The sequence below is a fragment of the Acaromyces ingoldii genome (genome assembly GCF_003144295.1).
Source record: "Acaromyces ingoldii strain MCA 4198 unplaced genomic scaffold FA10scaffold_8, whole genome shotgun sequence".
NCBI classification, from domain to species: Eukaryota; Fungi; Basidiomycota; class Exobasidiomycetes; order Exobasidiales; family Cryptobasidiaceae; genus Acaromyces; species Acaromyces ingoldii.
Genome location: NW_020290254.1, coordinates 575,177 through 594,928, shown reverse-complemented (window position 1 = coordinate 594,928; position 19,752 = coordinate 575,177). Strand labels below are relative to the sequence as shown.

The 19,752-nt window shown below is 60.2% G+C and overlaps 7 protein-coding genes across 7 annotated transcripts; 2 read left to right on the top strand and 5 right to left on the bottom strand.

Moving 5' to 3' along the window:
• Positions 1–2,112: 2,112 nt before the first annotated feature.
• Positions 2,113–4,445, bottom strand: FA10DRAFT_289239 (hypothetical protein; the record flags this gene model as incomplete). Its single annotated transcript, XM_025524268.1, has 2 exons — positions 2,113–3,525; positions 3,588–4,445. The coding sequence occupies 2 exons, from the start codon at positions 4,443–4,445 to the stop codon at positions 2,113–2,115; spliced, it is 2,271 nt and encodes a 756-aa protein (XP_025374364.1).
• A 968-nt stretch (positions 4,446–5,413) lies between these two features.
• Positions 5,414–6,326, top strand: FA10DRAFT_234995 (putative GTP-binding protein ypt5; the record flags this gene model as incomplete). The annotated part of the gene is made up of 5 exons (XM_025519015.1): positions 5,414–5,490; positions 5,549–5,607; positions 5,674–5,734; positions 5,800–5,893; positions 5,955–6,326. The coding sequence occupies 5 exons, from the start codon at positions 5,414–5,416 to the stop codon at positions 6,324–6,326; spliced, it is 663 nt and encodes a 220-aa protein (XP_025374363.1).
• A 346-nt stretch (positions 6,327–6,672) lies between these two features.
• FA10DRAFT_234939 (hypothetical protein) lies at positions 6,673–7,269 on the bottom strand (the record flags this gene model as incomplete). Its single annotated transcript, XM_025519009.1, has 1 exon — positions 6,673–7,269. The coding sequence occupies one exon, from the start codon at positions 7,267–7,269 to the stop codon at positions 6,673–6,675; it is 597 nt and encodes a 198-aa protein (XP_025374362.1).
• Positions 7,270–10,011: 2,742 nt separating this feature from the next.
• FA10DRAFT_196696 (hypothetical protein) lies at positions 10,012–11,873 on the bottom strand. Its single transcript, XM_025518409.1, has one exon. It carries the CDS (start codon positions 11,725–11,727, stop codon positions 10,165–10,167), a length of 1,563 nt encoding a protein of 520 aa, XP_025374361.1. The 5' UTR covers positions 11,728–11,873; the 3' UTR covers positions 10,012–10,164.
• Positions 11,874–13,728: 1,855 nt separating this feature from the next.
• Positions 13,729–15,038, top strand: FA10DRAFT_269766 (hypothetical protein). The gene has a single exon (XM_025522872.1). The coding sequence runs from the start codon at positions 14,144–14,146 to the stop codon at positions 14,828–14,830; it is 687 nt and encodes a 228-aa protein (XP_025374360.1). The 5' UTR covers positions 13,729–14,143; the 3' UTR covers positions 14,831–15,038.
• Positions 15,039–15,084: 46 nt separating this feature from the next.
• Positions 15,085–16,832, bottom strand: FA10DRAFT_297594 (glycoside hydrolase; the record flags this gene model as incomplete). The annotated part of the gene is made up of 5 exons (XM_025524528.1): positions 15,085–15,122; positions 15,179–15,670; positions 15,797–16,091; positions 16,183–16,291; positions 16,330–16,832. 5 exons carry the CDS (start codon positions 16,830–16,832, stop codon positions 15,085–15,087), a joined length of 1,437 nt encoding a protein of 478 aa, XP_025374359.1.
• A 755-nt stretch (positions 16,833–17,587) lies between these two features.
• Positions 17,588–19,138, bottom strand: FA10DRAFT_281921 (hypothetical protein; the record flags this gene model as incomplete). The annotated part of the gene is made up of 3 exons (XM_025523725.1): positions 18,728–19,138; positions 18,000–18,655; positions 17,588–17,671 (listed from the first exon to the last, which is right to left on the bottom strand). Exons 1-3 carry the CDS (start codon positions 18,831–18,833, stop codon positions 17,588–17,590), a joined length of 846 nt encoding a protein of 281 aa, XP_025374358.1. The 5' UTR covers positions 18,834–19,138.
• Between the last annotated feature and the right edge of the window lie 614 nt (positions 19,139–19,752).

The following is a 19,752-nucleotide window of genomic DNA, read 5'->3' as shown; positions in this document are numbered from 1 at the left end:
GACGACCGATCCAGTCAGCCAAGCGCATGCCCAGACGCACAACATCGCCGACGACTTGCTTCCATCCCCTACGCAGCGGTCGCCGCCCCGTGCGATCCCGGATGTCTCGCACCAGGTCCAAGCCGTCATGCCACCCAGGCAGGAGAGGAGAAATCGAGGCATCGTATTCGTCAATGAAGTCAAGAATCGGACCTGCTGGATCTGTTCTGACGGTGATCAGGACGAGGAAGACCCCACCAAGCAGCAGCCTGCACAGCGACGGCGATGGTTGCATCCGTGCAAGTGCAGCCTCGTTGCGCACGAGTCGTGTCTCCTGACCTGGATCAGGACACGGCGATCGAGCGCCAACGGCACGCCCAACCAGGTCATCACATGCCCCCAGTGCTCGCACCCTTACTCGATCTTTGAGCACAAGCCGCTGGCGTTGATTCTCTTCGAGATGGGTGACAGCCTGCTGCGCATGGTGGTGCCCGTTGCCAGCGCCGGCGTGGCCGGCGGCGCCGTCCTCGTGGCCGCAACGGCATATGGCTGCGCTGCGATGCGCCTCTTCATGGGCAAGGAAGCGACTCGCCGCACACTCGGCGGCAAGTGGCCCTGGCATGTGAGTCTCTCCGCCTCCCTCTCTCTCGAGCCCTATACCTATCGTTGTTTCCCATGCTCACTGCCTTTTCTGCCCTCGACCGCTAGTTCTACTTTGACATTCCCCTGATCCCGTTTGCGCTAATCCTATCGCGACTGCGCATCCTCGACAGGGCCCTGACTTGGCTGCCCACCATCGTCGCCTTTCCCCTCGTCCACATTCCCTACGTCGGTGCAGGTACCACGTTTGGCGGCATCGTGGGAGCAGGCTCCATCGGCCTCTACATGCCACCAGCCCGCCCGCTCTACTACAGCGGCAGCAGCAACAGCAGTCGTCAAACGCAGGCTCGACAGACCACCTCGATGAGGAGAAAGCCATGGCCACCGGGACCAGCGCTGACGGTCCTGCTGGTGCCCTGGGTGAGGCTGCTCTACATCAACCTCAAGCGCCGCATCACGCGCCTCGTCCTCTCGCCCCTCGTGCGCAAGCCACGAAGGCGGCCCGACGCCCGGCCTGCACCTCAACAGCAGCAGCAGCAGCAGCAGCAGCAGCAGCAGCAGCAACCAGTAGCACAGGATCGCCAAGCCGTGCGACGGCGGCGCGTCATTATCGTCGGCCAAGAGAACCACCTCGTCGATGCCAACAACGGCATCGGCGACGTGGGCATCGACCGGGACGGTCTCCCGCGCGAGGTGCCGCCCGGTGCCGATGCCGTCGACGAGCACAACCCCCCACCGCAGGGCTTTGACGAGGGCGAAGAGGAGGGAAATGAGGAAGAGGAGGAGATGGTACGGCGCGGCATCATGCAGCAGAACCAGCAGACGATCTACGTCAGTGGACAGAGCCTCGGACGGCTCTGTTTGGGCGCCCTGGCGATCCCGCTCGTGGCCAATGGCATGGGCAGGGTGCTCAAGAGGGCCACTAGCTGGCCGGGCGTCGGCAAGTGGCTCGCCATCGCCCTCGGCGTCTCCACAACAACATATTCCGCAGCGTCCTCGTCCTCATCGACGACTAGAAATCAGGCGGACGGCGCTGCTGGCGGAGGTGCACTCTCCAATCTCTTCTTTGGAGGAGGCGGTCAGGACAACGTCCACGGAGCCGCAGATGCAGACGAGGACGACGTCTGGGATCCCTACGGCTACCCTTTGCCCGTCGACAGGTACGCCGACCTGGACCCCGTCTGGTGGCGAAATGCACTGGGCGCGGGCCTCTTCATCGTCTGCAAGGACGCGGCCCAGCTCACGTACCGCTACATGCGGCTCAACCACGCGCGGCAAGGAAGCAAGCGGACGAGGATCCTCGATCGGCCGTTTGAGGGAAGCATGGTCGACGAACTAGAGCTCCGCTGAACATAGTCTTCTGCAAACAGTTCCACTACTCAAGGTCAGGTCTTATGTAGCTTTACATAATAGTATCACCCTCGACTCTTTATGACTTTTGATTGATTTGATTGGAGATAAGTGATGGTAAGCGGGTGTAACATTAGTTGAGAGAGGTGGAAAGAGGCGCAGGAAGAAGGATCAAAGAGCACCTCAACGCTTCTGGAGCATGTTGAGCAGGTTCTGCATCGACGCTGCGCCGCCTTGTCCGGCCGACTGCCCCTGCTGCGCAGCGCCCTGCTGGCTTTGACTCTGGCCAGCGCCGCCCGTGGGGCTCTTGGCGGCCAGAAGTGCGGCAATGTTCGAAGGCAGCGCGGGGACAGGCGCTTGTTGCTGCTGCTGCTGCTGCTGTGGCGGAGGCGAGGCAGCCGCAGGTGCTGCTGCTCCGCCGCCACCGCCGGGCTTGAGCGAGGCGAGGAGCTGCTGCACCTTTTGCGCCTGCTCGAGGCGCTGCTGATCTTCGGCAGAGGTGCCCGCGGGAGGCGCCGCCGGTGGGCCAGCGCCGCCCGGTGGCGGAGGTCGTGCGTTCGGACCGTAGCCTTGTGGTGGGGGTAGACCGGAGGCAGCCGCAGGATAGGGCGACTGGCCAGGTCCGGGGGGATAGCCGCGGCCTGCTTGCATGTCATTGCCGTAGCCGTACTCGGCAGAAGGCGGAGGGGGACGGTAGCCAGGGCCGGCCGATGGAGGCGGTGTGGGGTAGAATCCTCGATTGTCTGGGCCGGAAGGACCACCATAGCGATCGGGCGGAGGCGGCCGTCCGTAGCCATCGCCGCCTCGATCACCGCCAGACGGAGCGCCCCACTGCCGCATCGGCGGCTCCTCGTACTCAGCTTCAAACGGCCGCTTGCGTCCGGCACCGTATCCTGATGATGAGCCATCGTTGGGCGACGAAGGGAGCGGTGGCCGTCTTGGTCCAGCAGACGGTCCGTATCCACCAAAGTCGGACGGTGGGCCTGGAGGGTGAGGCTCGGCCCATTGAGGCATAGCATCGCCATTCTGATCTCCTCCCCTGCCCAGGCCAGCGCCTGGGCCAGTGGGGTAAGCTGAGCCGCCACCACCAACGTCCTTTGGTTTACGATCACGGTCGGGAGCCGCCGCATCCCACGCGAATTTGAGATCCCACTCTCCTCCGTGCCAGTGCTGTCCGAGCAAGGCATCGTGCGCAGCCTTGCAGGCCCTGCAGTCGTAGTACTCGAGGAACCGGCAATTGTTCTGGTCCTTGTATCTCCTCAAGCTCCTGATGGCGCCAAACTCGCCAAACAAGTCCCTTAGCTCCTGGTCTTCGAGCCGGCCCTGGGCGTGCTTGAGAAGGACAAAGAGGGTGCCCTGGTCCTTGTCGCGATCACACCGCTTGGACGTGTCCTCATCACGAGGCAGGCTGTAGTGCACATCGAGGGCGCGGCCATTGATGAGATGGCCCTGCATCTGCGCCTTTGCGTACTCGGCCGCGCGAAGGTCAAAGTAGGAGACAAAGAGGAGGCCGCGCTTCTGTGTCAGGTCAAAGTAGCTCTTGACGTCGCCGAAGGAGAGGAAGCGCTTCTTGAGGTCCTCTGGGTCTAGCCCGAACTGGAAGTAGATCTCTTATTGTTAGATGGTGCACAGAAGAAGAACGACGAGACCACACTCACGTCAATGTTGCGCACAAATAGAGTCCGGCAGGGTCTCTCGCGCTTGATCCTGTCCTTGATGAGCTGGTCGTCGTCGCGCCCTCTTGGTCTCTTGCGCGATGGCCCGTCATCTTCGTAGTACTCCCCGTAGTCTCCCCCTCCCCCTCCAGCGGCCGGTGGGTAGCCACCACTGTATGAGTCGTTTCGTGGGGGCGGCGCGTTGGCTTCGGATGGGTTCCAGGACGAAGGAGGCGGTTGCTCGCCATACCCTCCCATCGCAGAGGGGGGAGGAGGGCGAGGCCGCATGTCTGCTCCTGGACCGGGTCCTAGCCCTGGCCCTCCTCGGTAGGCTTGTGGCGGTGGTGGTCCTCCGTAGCCCTGTCCTGGTGGTGGAAGTGGACCTGAAGGGCCCGGAGGACCGGGAGGGGGAGGCCCGCCTCGACCGTCGTAAGGATTCGGAGGACGCCCATAGCTAGGTGAGGAGCCAGCGCCCATTGCCATCGGCGGTGGTCCTCTTGGCCCACCAATGCCACCTGCTGCTTGTGGTGGCGGGGGAATGGGGGGAGGACGTCTCGGTCCATCAGGAGCGTAACCACCATCGCCAGGTCCGCCTCGATAGGGACCGTAGTCGTCGCGGCCCGGCGGGGGAGGGTGGCCTGCTACGCCGCCACCTCCCGACGCCGCTCCATAGCCGCCGTCGTAACCCCCCTGCTGATAGCCATAGTCGTACCCACCATAGCCTCCTTGGTCAGCAGGACGATTGGGCAGCGGCGCTCTCTGCTGCTGCGGTGGTCCTCGAGGCGGTGGTCCCCCACCGCCGTCGCGGCGACCCGGAGGTCCTGCATCGTAGCCGCCGTAGGGATGTTGGTGGTGGCTCATCTTCCCTCACTTTAAGTCTTCTCTCTTCCTCAGATCGTCCCAGTCTCGTGTCTGTCTTTCTCGTGCTCCGACTCGAGGATGGATGGATGGATGCTTGGGTGGGTAGGGTGGAAAGGCTGGCAGAACGATCTTGTTCAAGTCCTCATCCAGAAAGGCAAAGCGAGCGTGGAGGCGAAGCGAGCGGCAGCGGCAAACGAGCTCAGAGAGACACAGAGACGAGGTCAACCAAGCCTTCTCAGCTCAGCTCAGCTCAGCTCAGCTCAACTTGCCTCAAGGAGGGGGAAGGTTACGGCGACGAGACGATGAGTGGCAGAAAGAACGCTCAAAAGGGACGGACCTCAGAGATGATCTTCTCGGTCTCTCTCAAGAAAGCACCTGCTCCAGTCGACCCTTCAAGCTTGCAAGTGACGCTGGAAACGAGACGGTGAGAAACGGCCTCGAAAACGGGTACCTCGGGCTCGCTCGCTTGATGTATCGATCCGTGCTTGCGAAAAGGAGGTCGACCAAGCCTAGCTGCTGCTGCTTGTCTTGATGAATAAAAGGAAAAGAGAAAGCCGTCGCCGCCCGTCGTCGTCGACGAAGACGCAGCCCGAAAAGCAAGAAAAATCGAGCTCGTGGCTCGTGTTTCAATTATTTGCTTCTGTTTTGAATCTTTTGGCTGAAAGGGGGACTGGCTGCGCGTGTCTGGTAAGGGCGCCCGCACGCAACAGATATCCGGACTCTCGAGCATTGCGTTTCGACTCCTCCTCCCTCAACACCACCACACGATTCTGTGAATCGAATCAACGCCACTTTACAGCGACAGCAGCTTTCCCTTGCCCCAGGCAAGATAGACGTAGGCGTAGGTCAAAGCTCGCTTACAGAGGACCAGAGAGGACCGCCAGCGCAGTACTTTATCAGCAAATTTCACTCTACAGCACGCATACACCTCGCCAGCACACTGACAACAGCGAGGCACAGCGACCATCATGGCGAGCAAGCGAGGAGGACCCACCCTGGGCTTCAAGCTTGTTTTACTCGGAGAATCAGCCGTTGGCAAGTCGAGGTGATTGATGTCCACGACGATCTGTGTATGCATTGTCACTGACATAAGGATCTCCTAGTCTCGTGTTGCGTTTTGTGAAGGATCAGTTCGACGACTACAGGGAGAGCACGATCGGAGGTGAGTGGAGGTGCTTTCCTTTTCCGCACTCTGAAGTAACATGCTGAGATTCCAATGTCATCGCAGCGGCCTTCCTTACGCAGACTGTCAGCTTGGACGACAGCACGACAGTCAAGTTTGAGATCTGGTGAGTGGGGCCCTGAATTCCCCTCCAAGACCTTGCAGCCCGATTGACGTTGTGCTTGTATCTAGGGACACGGCTGGGCAGGAGCGATACAAGTCGCTGGCTCCGATGTACTACCGCAATGCGAACTGCGCTGTTGTTGTTTATGACATCACCCAGCCTGTGAGTTGCGACCCGCCCCTCTTTTTGACCTCTTTCGATTGACTGACTGTGCCACCAAAAGTCGTCGCTGGAAAAGGCCAAGTCATGGATCCGGGAGCTGCAGCGCCAAGCAGACCCCAACATCATCATTGCCCTCGCCGGCAACAAGGCCGATCTGGCGAGCACACGCCGGGCCATCCCCACTGAGGAGGCGCAGGCCTATGCCGATGAGGAGGGCCTGCTTTTCCTCGAGACATCGGCAAAGGACGCCAGCAACGTCTCGGAGCTCTTTACCATGATTGCGCGCAAGCTGCCGCTGGAGCAGGCAGCAGGCGCCCAGCGCGCGGGAGGCGCAAGGGGCGGCAGCAACCTGCTCGCTTCCAGTGGACAAAGACCCGGTGGCGGCGTGGACCTTGGAAAGGGCCAGTCGGGCCAGGATGCGTGCAACTGTTGAATGAGGGTGTGTCCTTCTTGACACCATAGAACGCCACCCATCTCGCAAGACTCTTCTTCTTTGTCATTGGCGACGCCCTCTCTGCTCTTTATTCCTGCTGCCCAGTAGCCTCTCGTTCCTGTTCTAGTGTACTTATACCTCTCTCCTCTCTTTTCTACATCTTCAGTCTCTGTTCTCGCCCGTTGGACTCCTCCCGCTTTCCTGCCGTATCAGACACACAAACAACACCGCCTATTTCTTCATCTCCTCATCCAATTCAGATGATCATCCCTCTCTCTCTCTCTCTCTCTCTCTTTCTCTGTGCAAGCGTGTGAAATTTCTTTTGTTTTTTTTATGTATTCATCGCTCACTTGAACGCTAGTTCTGCATGTCCGATCTTGACGAGCTTGCCGTCATAGGCGTGCTCCCTGTACTGTTCGACGATGCGCGCCAGGAGCTCGCTCGTCGACACGCCGGGCGTGCGATTGGTGGGGAGGAAGCGACCCTGGTCCTTTACAAACTTGTAGATGTCCTCGGCACCGTCTGTGCCGCCGTACGGCACCTCGTCGTGGGCGACATAGTCGATGCGGTAGAGGTCGAGGAGCTCCTGGTTAATGACCCAGGGCGCATCCTCGACGACCTCGTCGACCCAGCGGCAGTTGCGCACGGCCGCGTACCGCTCGGCGGAGCTCATCACGGGCTTGTTCTTGTGCTGTGCGCAGAGGCGCGACGAGACGACGCCAACGATGAGGTGGACCGAGGGGAAGCTGAGCTTGGCCTGGCGGAGCTGCAGCGCATGGGCGTAGTGGAAGAGGTCGTAGACGCCATCGGCATAGATGCGCACCGGTCGCGCCGGGTTCTTGCCCCCGTCGGGCGGCTGGTTGATCTTGTAGTCGCGCTTCGCCTGGCCCGACGTCGGGTCCAGCGGCTCGTAGATGGCCTTGTGCACAAAGGAGCGGATCATCGACGCCGGCGGCATCGTCACCTGCTGTTCGTCTTCCAGCGGCTCGGCCGTGTTGGTCGAGGCGCCCGTAAAGGCCTTGCTGGGTGCGTCGGCAGGCGTAGACGTAGTAGCGGCGCCGCCCGTGGCTGGCGACGCATAGTAGCCAGAAGAGGACGTGAGCGACGACGAGGGGTGGTTGACAGAGGCCAGAATGCCCTGCTGTTGTTGCTGCTGTTGTTGTTGCTGTTGTGTCTGAGACCCCCGCGCTGCAAACTCGACGTCGCCATCGTACGGTGCACCGTCGGTCGCATCGGCATCCTCTCCCTCGGTCTCTTCAAACGTGCTTGTGCTATTGAGCGAGTGCTGCAGCTGCCTTCGCTTGTTGAGGCTCGAGTCCTTGCCGGGTGGGCCAGTCTGCACTCCCGATGACTCTTGCGCTCGGGGCGTTGGCATCGCCGTGGCAATCGACGTCTGGGCCGGAAGCGAGCCAAGATCGAGCTTGCCGCTGCCCTCCTTGCCCGCTGCCGCAGCGCCCACGCCGGCGCCGCCGCTCAAGACAGCGGCGTGGGGCAGGGGCGGTGACTGGTGGTGATGGCGGTGGTGGTGATGGTGGTGATGCTGCTTTCTCGCTGCAGTGCCTGTCGGTCCATTTGGCACATCGCTGTCTGCGCTCGACATGCTCTCGGTCCTCGACAGCACGGGCCTCGCCGAGGGCGCCGCCGGCTCATGGAAGTCGCCCGGCGCGAGCTCGGCAGACGAGGAGCTCGAGAGGGCAGCGCTGGCCTTGACGAGCGTGTCCCTCACTGCGTCGCCCTTGGCCATGCCCGCTGCCGAGGGCCTCCTCGCCGACGACTCAAACGGAGCGCCGGCCAGCGAGCCAACCTGTCTGGGCGGAGAGGAACTCGACGGCGTCTTGTCCGCCAGTGGTCCTGCGCTGGCCGTCGACGGCCCCGCAAGCGCAATGGGAGCGCCGCCCGTGGGCGAGAGGCGCCTTGTATGCGCCTGTTTCGAGTCCACCACGGCACGGTCCCTCGCCGACGTCGGCAGGACCTCCTCGAGCGACGAGAGCCGCGTGCCCTCGCGTGCATCACTGCGCGACTGCAGCGGCTGGGGCATGCGCAGCGACGAGGCGCTGTCCGAGTAGCCCGAGGCATCGTCGTTGTCCTCCTCGCTCGCGTCCCGGCTCGAGCTGATGAAAGGCTCCTCGCCCTCGCCCTCGCCGTCCCCCTTGCGGCGCGCCGCAGCAGCCGAGGCATCCTTGGTCCCCATGGGCGGCAGCGCGGGCCCACCAAGCCGCCGAGCCGCAATGGCCGCAGCCCCCGACGAGCCGGCGCCACCGAGCCCGCCGCCGCCTCCGAGGCCGTGGTGCCGCTTCTTGCGCTCCTTGGAGCTGGCGGCGGAGTGGTGCGTGGCCGACGCGGCCGTTGCCGAGTCCGTCTCGCCGCGCGTGGTCGTCGACGGATCCATCACGTCTCCCGTCCCAGGGTCTCTCTCTCTTGGAATACTACTTTGTTTGTTATGTCTGTCGACTTTGCCCGTTTGTCGCTATTTCTCCTTTTCTCTTCTTCGCCTATGAGAATGTGAATGTATGTGTGAGTGTACGTGTGGAGTGGAGGAAGAAAAGGCGAAATGTCGCGAGCGAGCCCAAGCGAGTCGACGGTCAATCGTGCTGAGAGAAACGTTCACCACGGGGGCGGCGGCTTGACTGCTCTACTACAGTCACCGTGCGCTTGGAGCTTAGGGTTGTAAAAGAGAGCAAGCGGGTGCTTCTCGTCGTCGTCGCTGGCCTCTCTCTACCTTTCAACCCTCGTTTCTCGACTTGTCTCGGGGCGGAGAGATTGCCGCACGTTTTTTTCGGTAGCGCGCTTGCCTGTGCCCTTGGCAGGCCCCCCTCCGCTAGAGAGCAGCGCACGTGGAAAATTCCCAGGCTTTCTTTTATTTTTATTTTTCGCCCTGCCCTGTTCCTGCTCCACCTCGACTTCAAGAACAAGAAGAAGAGGTGGGAAATCTGAAGACGGCGATGGTCCGTCCATTAAGAAAAAGGTGGGTGCAACTGGGTCCGGTCCGACGATTGAGAGGGATGCAAAACCCAGTTACACGGGAAGGTACATGCACCGTACAGACACGTTGCCTGGTCATCACCAACAGCGGGTCAATGACGGGGCAAGACCGCGAAGCCAACGTCTCGTTTCGAGACTGCGCGCTCGCGGTGACAGAACGGAGAGCTGACTTTCGTATGCGCCATCTTCTTGATGATGCAAGGACAACATACACTGACTCGCGCTCTCTCTCTCTCTCTCCCCACGATACAGAACAGGTAGACGCTCTGATTCATGTATGCTAAGGTTTGTGCAATTGAAGTCGAAGCCCTTTGATGATGATGATGGTGAAAGTGTGGGCATATAGGCTCTAGCTAGTGAAGGCCGAGTAAGAGGGAGAGAAGAGGGAAAGAGAGAGAAGACACGGCACAGATTGTGGTGCTTATTGAGACGGCGGCTGCTGATATTGCGGAAAGTGATGCTTGTAAGCTGGATCGTAGAATGGATTGTTGGTCGTACCCGGAACTCCCGCATGTCCTTGTCCTTGCTGCCGTGGAGGGTCTGCTCCATTCATCGGTGGTGCCAGCGGCACGGTGCCTGTTGCAGAGGCGGCAAGAGGAGGTGGAGCGCCAGGGATAGCAGGCGGCGGACGAGCCCTGAGGGCCTCCTCGTGACTGTGGCTGTGGCTCTGACTGTGGTTGTGGCTATGGCCATGGCTGCTGGCGCGCTCGTCCGTCTGCGTCTGGCTGGACATGTTGCTCGAGGAGAGCTGCATCGCTTGTGCCTGGGCGGCCAGCGTCGCTCCCTGCTGCCCCAGCCCATTGGGAACGGCGAGTGTATCTGAGCGGTACCTGTCAGGGTCATTTCACATGCTGTGTCAACGCGCACACTCACCCTCATCCACGGACACGGCTCTTCGCTTCCCAAGAGCCTTTTCGCTCGGCTCGATGGGCGTCAAGATGACGCTCTCGTTGTCGTCCTTGTTTGGACTGGCATTCGCGCCGGCGACGTTGGCGTGGCCGTGGGCAGACGAAGCATGTGGCGCGGAGAAGCTCGATGGGGGCGCAGAGGCGCCGTTGCTTGAGCTCGTCTGGAGATGTAGGGGCACACCTGAGGCGAACGAGCTCGTGAGATTGTCAACACTTGGGAGCGGGCGCGGTCCTCGCGTCAACCGGGACTGCTGCAGCGCCTGATCTTCGATATTGCCCTCGCGCGCTGTGGTGTGGCTCAGATGCGAGGTCGACGAGGGCGCGCGTACATGCGTCGAAGCTCTGGACACATCGAGTGGTGCCGCTTGCTGCTGCTGCTGCTGCTGCTGCTGCTGCGAGCGGCGAGCGGGAGGAGTCGGGCCCTGGACAGAAGCAGCACCCGCATTCGTCGACGACGAGTAGTGAGCGCCCTCGCCTTGGCTCAGCGAGTAGTACTGTCCCGTGGCGGGGTCCTGCACAAGGTTGCTCCGGTCCATCCTCTGCTCGCGCATGCTCTGGTCGAGCACCCTTCGCTCCTCGTCGTCTTCCCTCGCCTTGTTGCGCGCATCCTCAACCATGCCGCTTGCCGTCGACAGCTTCTCGTGAGCATCGAGGACGTCGTCGAGGAGCAGCTCGTCGCGCGTCTTGTCCACCGCGACGTGCTGCCTCCCCTCGGCTGCCTCAGATCGATGCTGCTCTACAAGAGCGTCCCTCGACCGCTCCGCGGCAGCAGACACCCACGGAAGCAGGCCGAGAATGGCATTTTGAGCCTCCTGAGCCCGCGCAGAAAGCACAGCCAGCTCCTCGCTGTGCAGGCCATGGTTGACGAGGGACTCAGCCAGGAGCTGTGCGCTCCGCCGAGCGTCGTCGCACTGCTCGCGCGCGTTTCTCGCTGCTTCTTCCCTCTCCCGCTCCCGTTCCCGCTCCCACTCTCTCTCCCTCTCCCTCTCCTGCTCCATCTCCCACTCGTAATCCCTTGCGTCGTTGTTACCCGCGAAGCCATCGTCGCCGCCACCGCCAACGCCACGAACAGGCGCATTCACCATGGTGCCATCCGGTGCCCGGATCAGGCGATCGTGCCCATGAGATGACGGAATCGGCGACGCATGCACTCCTGGGGCCAGCTCACCCCGCTGGAAGTCGGACGGTCTTGCTTGGTTTGGCTGATACAAAGAAGTTGACGCAGGGTTAAAGACGGGATGATCGGGGTCTAGCGGGCGACCATCGAGGGGCCATCCATCAGGCCGTACCTTGTTGTACGACCTCGTGATGGACTGCAGCTCGACATCGCTCTTGAAGAGGTAGGCAAGCATGCTCCAGACGTCGAACATCATGTCCTTGACGGCCGGCGGCGTCTTGCTGCTCGTCGCCATCTCTTCGCACACCTCGAGGAAGCGCTTCTGGGCCACCTGCAGCTTGAAGCGGTCGCTGGCATTGAGGCACAGGACAGCCCACACCTTGATGGCCCGCATGCGCGGCTTCTCCTCGCCGTACTTGAACTCCTTTCGCAGGGCACGGGCAGCCTCCTTGGACGACGCCTCCGAGTGCGAGAGGGAGTCGCACAGGTGCAGAAGATAGCCCCAGTCCCATGCCTGGGCCTGCGTAGCGCACAGCCAGCCTGCACATGGCAATGTTAGCAACCATTCTATCCTAGCTTCCATGGAAGACCAATCAGTAACTCACCGATCCTCGCCGTGACATTAGCCTCGGACGTAGGGACGACTCCGGGTGCAGGTGACGCCTTCGCGGCCTTGTCTTTGTCCCTCTTGCCAAACCAGCCCTCCTTCTTTGTCTCTCCCTGCGCACCCTGCGGCGCCGAATTCGCTGAAGCCGGTGTCGCACCAAAGTCCTGGCTTCTCGGACGGAGGGAAAACGACGCACCATTGCCCTGTGCGTCTCGCTGGCTGTGAGAATGGCCCTGGTGGTGGTCCATCTGCAGCTCCTTTCTCCGGCTGTTGAGACCTCCAAATAGCTTGTTTTTGATCTTGTCCATCCCTGCTCCACTGTCTTTCTGCTGCACGCTGGGAGGCTGGAGCACATCGACGTACCGATTCATTGGCCTTTCCACATCGTCCGGAGGAGCATATCCCTGACCCTGTCCCTGCTGCAATGCATGCTGCTGCTGCTGCTGCTGCTGCTGGAGCTGACTCTGGTGCAAATACTCCTGCTGGACCAGCTCAGCGTCGGTCGAGCCGTGCAAAGGCAGTGTCTGGCTCTTCGAGCTGCGTCGGCGTGGCAGTCTCGCAGCGCTTTCCTCGCCCGGGTAGTACGGCTGCTGCTGCTGGTATTGGCGCTGGTGCTGGAGCGACTCGAGGGAGCCGTCGTTTCCGGCGACGGGGGCGTCATGATGCTGATGATTCGACCTCGATCCTGCCCTCCTCAGACTCCGGAACCTCTGCACGCCACCATCGGCGTGGCCCTTGGAAGCCCTCCTCGAGAGCATGTAGTGCGCGTCTGCTGCTGTTGCTGCTTCGCCGGTTGGCGCGGACGTCGCTGCAGTAGGCAATGGCGACGCTTGTGTGGCCTGAGCACTGCCGAAGGGATTGGGAAACGAGCTGTCACGCTTCATGCCCTTCGTCCCTTCCTCGTTCCACGCCGGCTGTCCGTCTCCTGCGCCTGGCCTGGCCCGATTCGACAAGGTGCGAGGCCCGTCGGTGGTGGCGACGTCGTCGTAGTACATCTGCTCAGCCTGCGCTGGCCTCTGCTGTGGTGGTGGCACGTGTGAGAGCGGCGGTGGTGGCGGCGGCGGCGACGGCTGGTGTTGAAAATGTCCTCCTCGCGTGCTTCCACTGCCCAGCACAGCGGCGACGAACGGGTTGCTGTGCTCCGGTGGCTCCTGGTGCACCTCTCCGTAGCTCGGGTATGGCGTGGCCGCTGCAGTGACGCCAGCGGGGCGGTTCCTCTCGGAGGGCGAAGATCGCGAGGGCCTCTGCTTGACATGGCCATACGCTGAGTTTGCTGGCGAGACACCCGCGCCCTCGTACCGGTCAGCAGCGGGGTAAGGTGGCTGTCCCTGGCCCTGCCCCGGCCCTCTTCGTCCTCGGCTGCCCCCACTGCTTCCGCTGCCGTAGTCGGAGGGCGCTGCTGGTGCTTGCTGCCCCAGCGAGCCGTCGTGGCTCTCCTGGCGGACGAACATCGAGTCGTCTCGCCAGGGCGTGACGCCCGGCTGCGACGAGCCGGCCCCGCCCATGTTGAGAATCCTCCGCATGGCCCTGCTTCACGCCTCACCGAGACTTCTGCGCTGCGTTCTGCGGAAGCGGTGCCTCGGTGCGATCCACTTAGTGCGCGCGCACAAAGGGAGTGAGAGCTGAAGAAAGGTGGGATTGTGTCGTTCAGGCTCGTCGACTCAAATCAATCGGTCCGTCGGCTCGCGCGAAGCATCGCCTCATCAATCGCCAAGGAGACTTTTCGTTTGGCTTTGTTGGCTCGTGCTTATATTTTTCTTTTTTTAAATTCTTGACCAGCCAACCAACCAACCAACCTCGTCTGCCTGTCTGTCGTCTTGTCTTGTCTTGGAATCTTGTGGTCGAGCTCGCTGTTGAATCCGTGATGAGCTCGGTCGAGAATCTCCCTTCTTCGTCGGGAATTGGAGGCCGCGGGCGACCACTTTCAACCTCGGAATCCCTAGATCTAGCTTCTCGGACCTAGCCCCCAATTAAGACGTCTATTGACGCCAATGGTGTCTTTCTACCTCTACACGCGACCTAGAGTGGGCTCTCTCGCTGCTTCACCGCCTCGTCCAAAGATGGCAGGCACCAAGTCCAAATAGTTAGATCGGCAACATTCTTGCAACGGCAGCCACGTGGAGACACAGAACACGCGCGCGCAACTCTAAATATCCCTCCATCTACGCCATCCACATCGATTTTAGCAGACGAGGCACGATCGATGGCGAGCAACGAGGAGGGCTCGACATCGATGGCGCAGCATCCCCCGCTGCGCCACCAGGCGCACGGCGGCGACGACTTTGTGACACTCATGGGGCTCGGCCCGCTCTGGGAGCGCAGCGTCAAGCCGTACAGCGCCGCGGCACGAGGCAGGAAGCGCGAGCAGGGCGCGAGCGACGCGCCAGTAACCACTGGCAGCGGCGGCGGCGAAGGGAGCACTGGAGCAGCGGCAGAGGGCAGCGAAGCAGCGGGTGCAGCGTCAGCCTCATCCTCGAAACCCTTGACGCTCGAGAAGACGTACGCCTCGTACGTCGCCGACCTACCCGGAAAGGTTCGACCGCCAAAGCGAGCGCTGGGAAAGTACAGCAGCGCGCTCAATAGCTCTGGCGGTGCGCCCGACGGCGGCGGCTCCTCAACCCTGCCCGTTCCTCCCGAGCTGACGGGGCAGACGACCATGTCCGAGATCGTCTTTCGGCCCGAGACGACAGTGCACCGCATCGGTCCCTTTGACGACGAGTCGCTTCGCGCCGCCTTTACCGTCGAGGCGGGGCCCTTGACCGGCGTCGATCTCTCGCTGCTCGAGTCAGATGAGGTGCGGGCCGAGACGCCGCCGAGGAAGAAGAAAAAGAAGAAGAACAGGCCGGCCAATGAATCAGGCCAGCAGCCAGCGCCGGCAAAGGCAAGATGAAGCACCACAATCTGTTGTATTATTATCTCTTCTTGAACACATCGACACGATCATAAAAGGAACCAGCCCACGGAAGACAGGAGGAAGAGAAAAGAGTAGAGAAGAGATCTGTGGAAAGTGGAGAAGTGAGGAGAATAGGGCACAATCATGGATAAATGGCCTCTTCATTACCGTGAGCTAGAGGGTTGCCCAAGGTCGTACGGCGGGGGGCCGAGCTGGGCAGGCGATGATGCTCGACGAGCGATGGGTTGACGTTATGTCCGGTGGGCAAGTGTCTTGCGTCTTCGAGCTCCTGAAGGCTTGTAAGTGAGGACTCGTGCTCTGCGGTCCCGTGTCCATGCGTCACACCGTCCGTCGTCGAGCCAATGTCGCCGATGCGGATGTTGGAGATCTTGAACGTAGCATCCGGATATTTCTTTTCGAGTTCGGCTGGCACACCCGAGGATGCACGACAGGGCCCCCTCACTGCGCCTGGAGCGTTCGGGCGACGGAAGACGCGTTGTCCCTGCTCGTGCGGCGAATATATGCTGTCGAGCCAACGTCCTTGGGCATAGTGATCATCCCAAAAGCTGAAGACGAGCGTCATGCCATTCTTCATCGCTTCTGTCATGCCCTCAAATCCTTTAAAGGTATTGAAATAGTTTGACTCTTCAAAGACCTTCTTTGTCTGATCGCAGTACTCTTGCGTCAGCGAGTTGCCTACTATGCGAGGAATTTTCGAAGTGGGGTTGCGAATAACTTTGCCGTTCTGCCTGTAGATGCGGCGCACCTCGGTCAGCGTCCCGCCTTGAACTGGAGGATTGTGGCTGTAGACGGCGCGCTTCTCCAACTTCTCTTTTTCTGAAGTGCGGTGATCCCTAATGTGCAAGCCACTGATGTCATGGTGACTCCCCAAAGGCTTGGTCGTGGTGTGTCGACGGTGCGTGACATCGGTCTAGAATTGGGTGGTGACGGTGAACTTCTGACTAGTGTCGACCTCGAACCCCTTGCCATATCCGAAGAACCTTTGATTGCCGAGCCTGTACGTATTGAGGTCGCACCCGTTGGCGTCGCAGTACTTTCCGAACCGCTTCTTGGAGTAGGTGCCGCCGCATTCTTCCCCTTCGCATCTTTCCTGCTTAGGAGACCTGCATGGATGAAGCGTAAAGGCATTTGCCGCCGAGTTGCCCTCCCACACATCGACTTCGCTGCCACAAGAGCCATAATGGCCCACACCAGCATTGCGGTCTGTTGTCGATGGCACCCACTGGTAGTTGTTCGCCTGAAAGGGAAAGAAGAAATGTTTTAGCGGGAAGTAAGCTGCCAAAGGTCGGAGGAAAGACCTCCAAGATGGAAATCGAGGAAATAGTCACCTTTCCGTTGATGAACTTGAGATCCCGGGCGCATTGGCCGTCTGCGTAGCCCAAACCCGCACTCGCGCCCGCCGACTTGTACGCTTTGGCGCCTCCATCGGCGTCCATGCTGGTAAAGTAAAGTGCGGGGACGAGCCCGCATGGTACTGTGCTGACGTCGATGTGCTGACGTCGATGTCGAATGTGACCTCTTGATCGAGCAACATATGCTGTAGGTACCTCGATCCTGTCCCATCCAGCATCATCAGCCTCGCGCCGACGTTGGTATTTCCACCATTTTGGGTGACTAAGCGGATCGTGAGCTCATCGCCATCCGTTCGGACACCGTATTCGGTGTCGTACACGCCGCCCTCGCCCACGCACGCATCGGTGCACCTATTGGTGTTATCGTTCACGCCACAGACGTCTTGAATCCATTTGTTACCAAGGTAACAGTTTTGGAATGTTCCAGATTTTTTGTGAAGCCAGCGCCAGTTGAAGTCAATGACGAGGGGCGACGACATCGTCTTACAGATCGGTTTGCCGCCAGCACCTCTCCTGCACTTCGTCCATTGCAAATCGACTTTTTTGTCCTCCTTTTGCCCGCCCATATGCTGTGCCTTCACCAACGTCACGAGCCAGAACAGGAGCAGAAGAGGGAGCACCATCATCGTGAGCTTGTCTCGCATAGTCGCCTCGAGAGTTGAAATAAAGAAGAGTGGGAGCAGAGGATGTTTTGAGGAACAGAAAAGTTAGTTGCTGCCTCCCCTTTAAGCCTTTTTGAAGCCAAGCGCTCACTTTCGAGCGACTCGCTGGCAGCTAGCAAGTTAGCTAGATTTCCGAAGAAGGGAACCGGCTTCCTTTCCCTTTTTTCCCAGCACCTTCGCTCGGAGAGACTGTGAGGAGGATGCGTGGGGGCCGAGTAGGGGCCACCCCGTGGGACTCTGGCGGAGATACAGACTTCTTCTACGAGGCCTCATATTCCACCGTAGAATTATTCGAGGCCCCTTTCCCACAACCAGCAGTATTGTACTGCACAGTGCAAAGCTCTAATCGCCTACACCGACGTAATAGACAGAGAGAAGTCGGCTTTTTCAAAAAGCCATGAGTTCTCTCACACACCCCTAGGAGAAAGGGGAAACACCGACGGCGGGCTTGTCCAGGATGCATTCGCACAATGGCGCCCCTCTCCGGCGGACAGCAGCTACGGAGTGCATGGCAAATAGAGATGAGAGTTACTTTCCCTTGGCGCAAAGGCCGCAACAGGTAAGCAGCCTCCTCCAACCACTTTCCCTTTCTTTCGGTAAAGGTAGTGCGCGGTCCCTCCCCCTTTTCCTGCTTTTTCTGAGACCGTCTGGGGACAACAAAAGTCGGAGAAGAGTTCTCGGGAAACATGGCCTCTGTGTCTGAATGTAGCGCCGCGCGCTCACTCTGTCTTCTGCTTGTAGTTGAGAGCAGCGCTGGTTACACATCGCCATTGAGCAGTCAACTCCAGTGCTGGACATTTGGTCTTGGTATTGGTATATTGACATTGAGTTGTAAGGAACTAAGTGCTTCTTCGGCAGCGTGGAAGCGATGTGTACCGGGCATCAAATTTGTGCCCGCGTGTGAGAATATCGGTGCCTGGGCCGTCTTCCTGTCGTGGTGATGTAATCTTTCGGGTGTGCCTGAGTGCGGATGAAGAAGTTCCGCCGGCTTGTACTCCGCCCTCCTCTTTTGTTAGCCCTGTCTCCGTCGTCCCTGCTCCATTTCACACGTTTTCTCCGATTCCGAGGCGGCGCTCTCGAATTGGAAACGCGCAATTCTCTTGCTAAAGTCTTTCCTGTCTATGCGCATACCTTTTCCCAGGAGAGTCTGAGAGTGCCGTCAGGCTCCAATGTAGGCCTCGGCATGAATCTGAACGCAATGTAGTCCCTTGTCGATGCGCCAGACAGAAAGGACCAGTACAAGTCGTCGTACTCGCCATCCGACCAGTCCTTGGGATCGTACGATGTGAACTCGACGAGGGACCTCACGAGCTCTCCGACCTGAACTGGCCGGATGGATGCCGTCGGAACGAGGTCCCTGTCCTCCGGATCGATGAAGTCTACCTCGCTAGACGACGGAGGAGCCAGCTTACACTTGGCCGTCGTCAGGTCTAGGCTGTCCAGCGGCGTGTCCCGGCCTACGCGGCCCATGACGACTCGGTGCACGGGTGGGTACGATATGTTTTGAGTGTTAGCCGCCTCGAAATCCTTAGCATCACGCTCCCTGGCACTGTCTATGATTCGCAGATCAGTACGACGACCGACATTGCCCTTTCTGTACACCTCGACGCGGCTTGTCTCCTGGTGCACGCGAAAGGTCAGCCCAAGCAGAGTCGGGTGGAGATGGATATCGCGGAAGGTGCCTGTCGTCATGTTGCGCACGGGATCTTCGATGGCAGGATCGAGCCGGCCCTGAAGGTCCCAGTGGAAGCGGTTCTCGGGCGCCGGTCTGCTGTGATCGACGGGTCCTGATGGAGGCAAGTGTCATTACCGTACCGCTCATGGTGTGCTCTGTATGCGGTCATTGTCGCGAGACCTACGGCGGCGTCCGTCGGTGTTCACGGGGTCACACGGGACATGCAGCGACCTCGCGCTCACGAATGTGGTAGCGATCGGCTCGGCGGCCATGTCAAGTCTCCTCTTCATCAGACTGCGAGCGCAGAGAGCGCAATGTGATTCAGAGAACGAAGGACTTGACGACCACCGTATGCGAAGAGCGTAGAAACGAGAGGACCGTGCTCCGCTTTTCAGAACTCCCCTCCGCCCTCCACCCTTGCGCCGCCTGTTTTGGCGCGGCGGCGCATCTTAGTCTAATGGGCGCGAGAATATCACTGCTCTTCCTCTGTGCGGCTGGCAATTGTCTCCAATATCTGGCAGCCGATTCTTGGTGCTAATGGCTCCAGCACACGGCGCTCGCTGTCCTCTTTAATTAATCTCTCCGTGCCCGATCGATCCATCTCAGGCACGGCACAGTCGCGAGTGTGGCTGCTCTCGCACGACCAGCTGCGCCGTGCGGGGCCTCTGCGCTCTAAAACCCTCTCTACCCGTGCATGATGACCATTTGGCTCTGACGAAATGCACCTCCGCGGAAACGAGCACTAATAGTCAAGAGACGAACACCGACCAACGGCCAAGATTCCCCACATTCTGCGGACATGAAGACTCACTGTACAGATATTTCTTAATTTTCTCCCTTCTTAGCGTCCTTTTCGGCCAAAACCGTTTTCCTCTGCTGGTTTTCCCGCAGAAAGCGAAGATTTACCCCCCGTGGGGGAACTGGGATCGGTTGCGGCACTTTAAAGCCGAGAGCGGAAGCACCGCAGCGTCTTCTCTCCTACACACCATCACTGAGCCACAATGAGCGGTGTTTCCGACAACGAAAAGCGCATGGTCGATGCATCCGAGAGCGGAACGGCGCCGAACACCGCCAATGGCGCACCCCTGTCGAGTTCGAGCTCGGGTGACAGGGAGCACAAGGACGTCGCGCTCTCGTCTGACTCGAAGCGGGCGGCAGACGAGAAGTTGCACGCAGGCGATGCTAGGGAGGAGGAAGGCATCAACGACT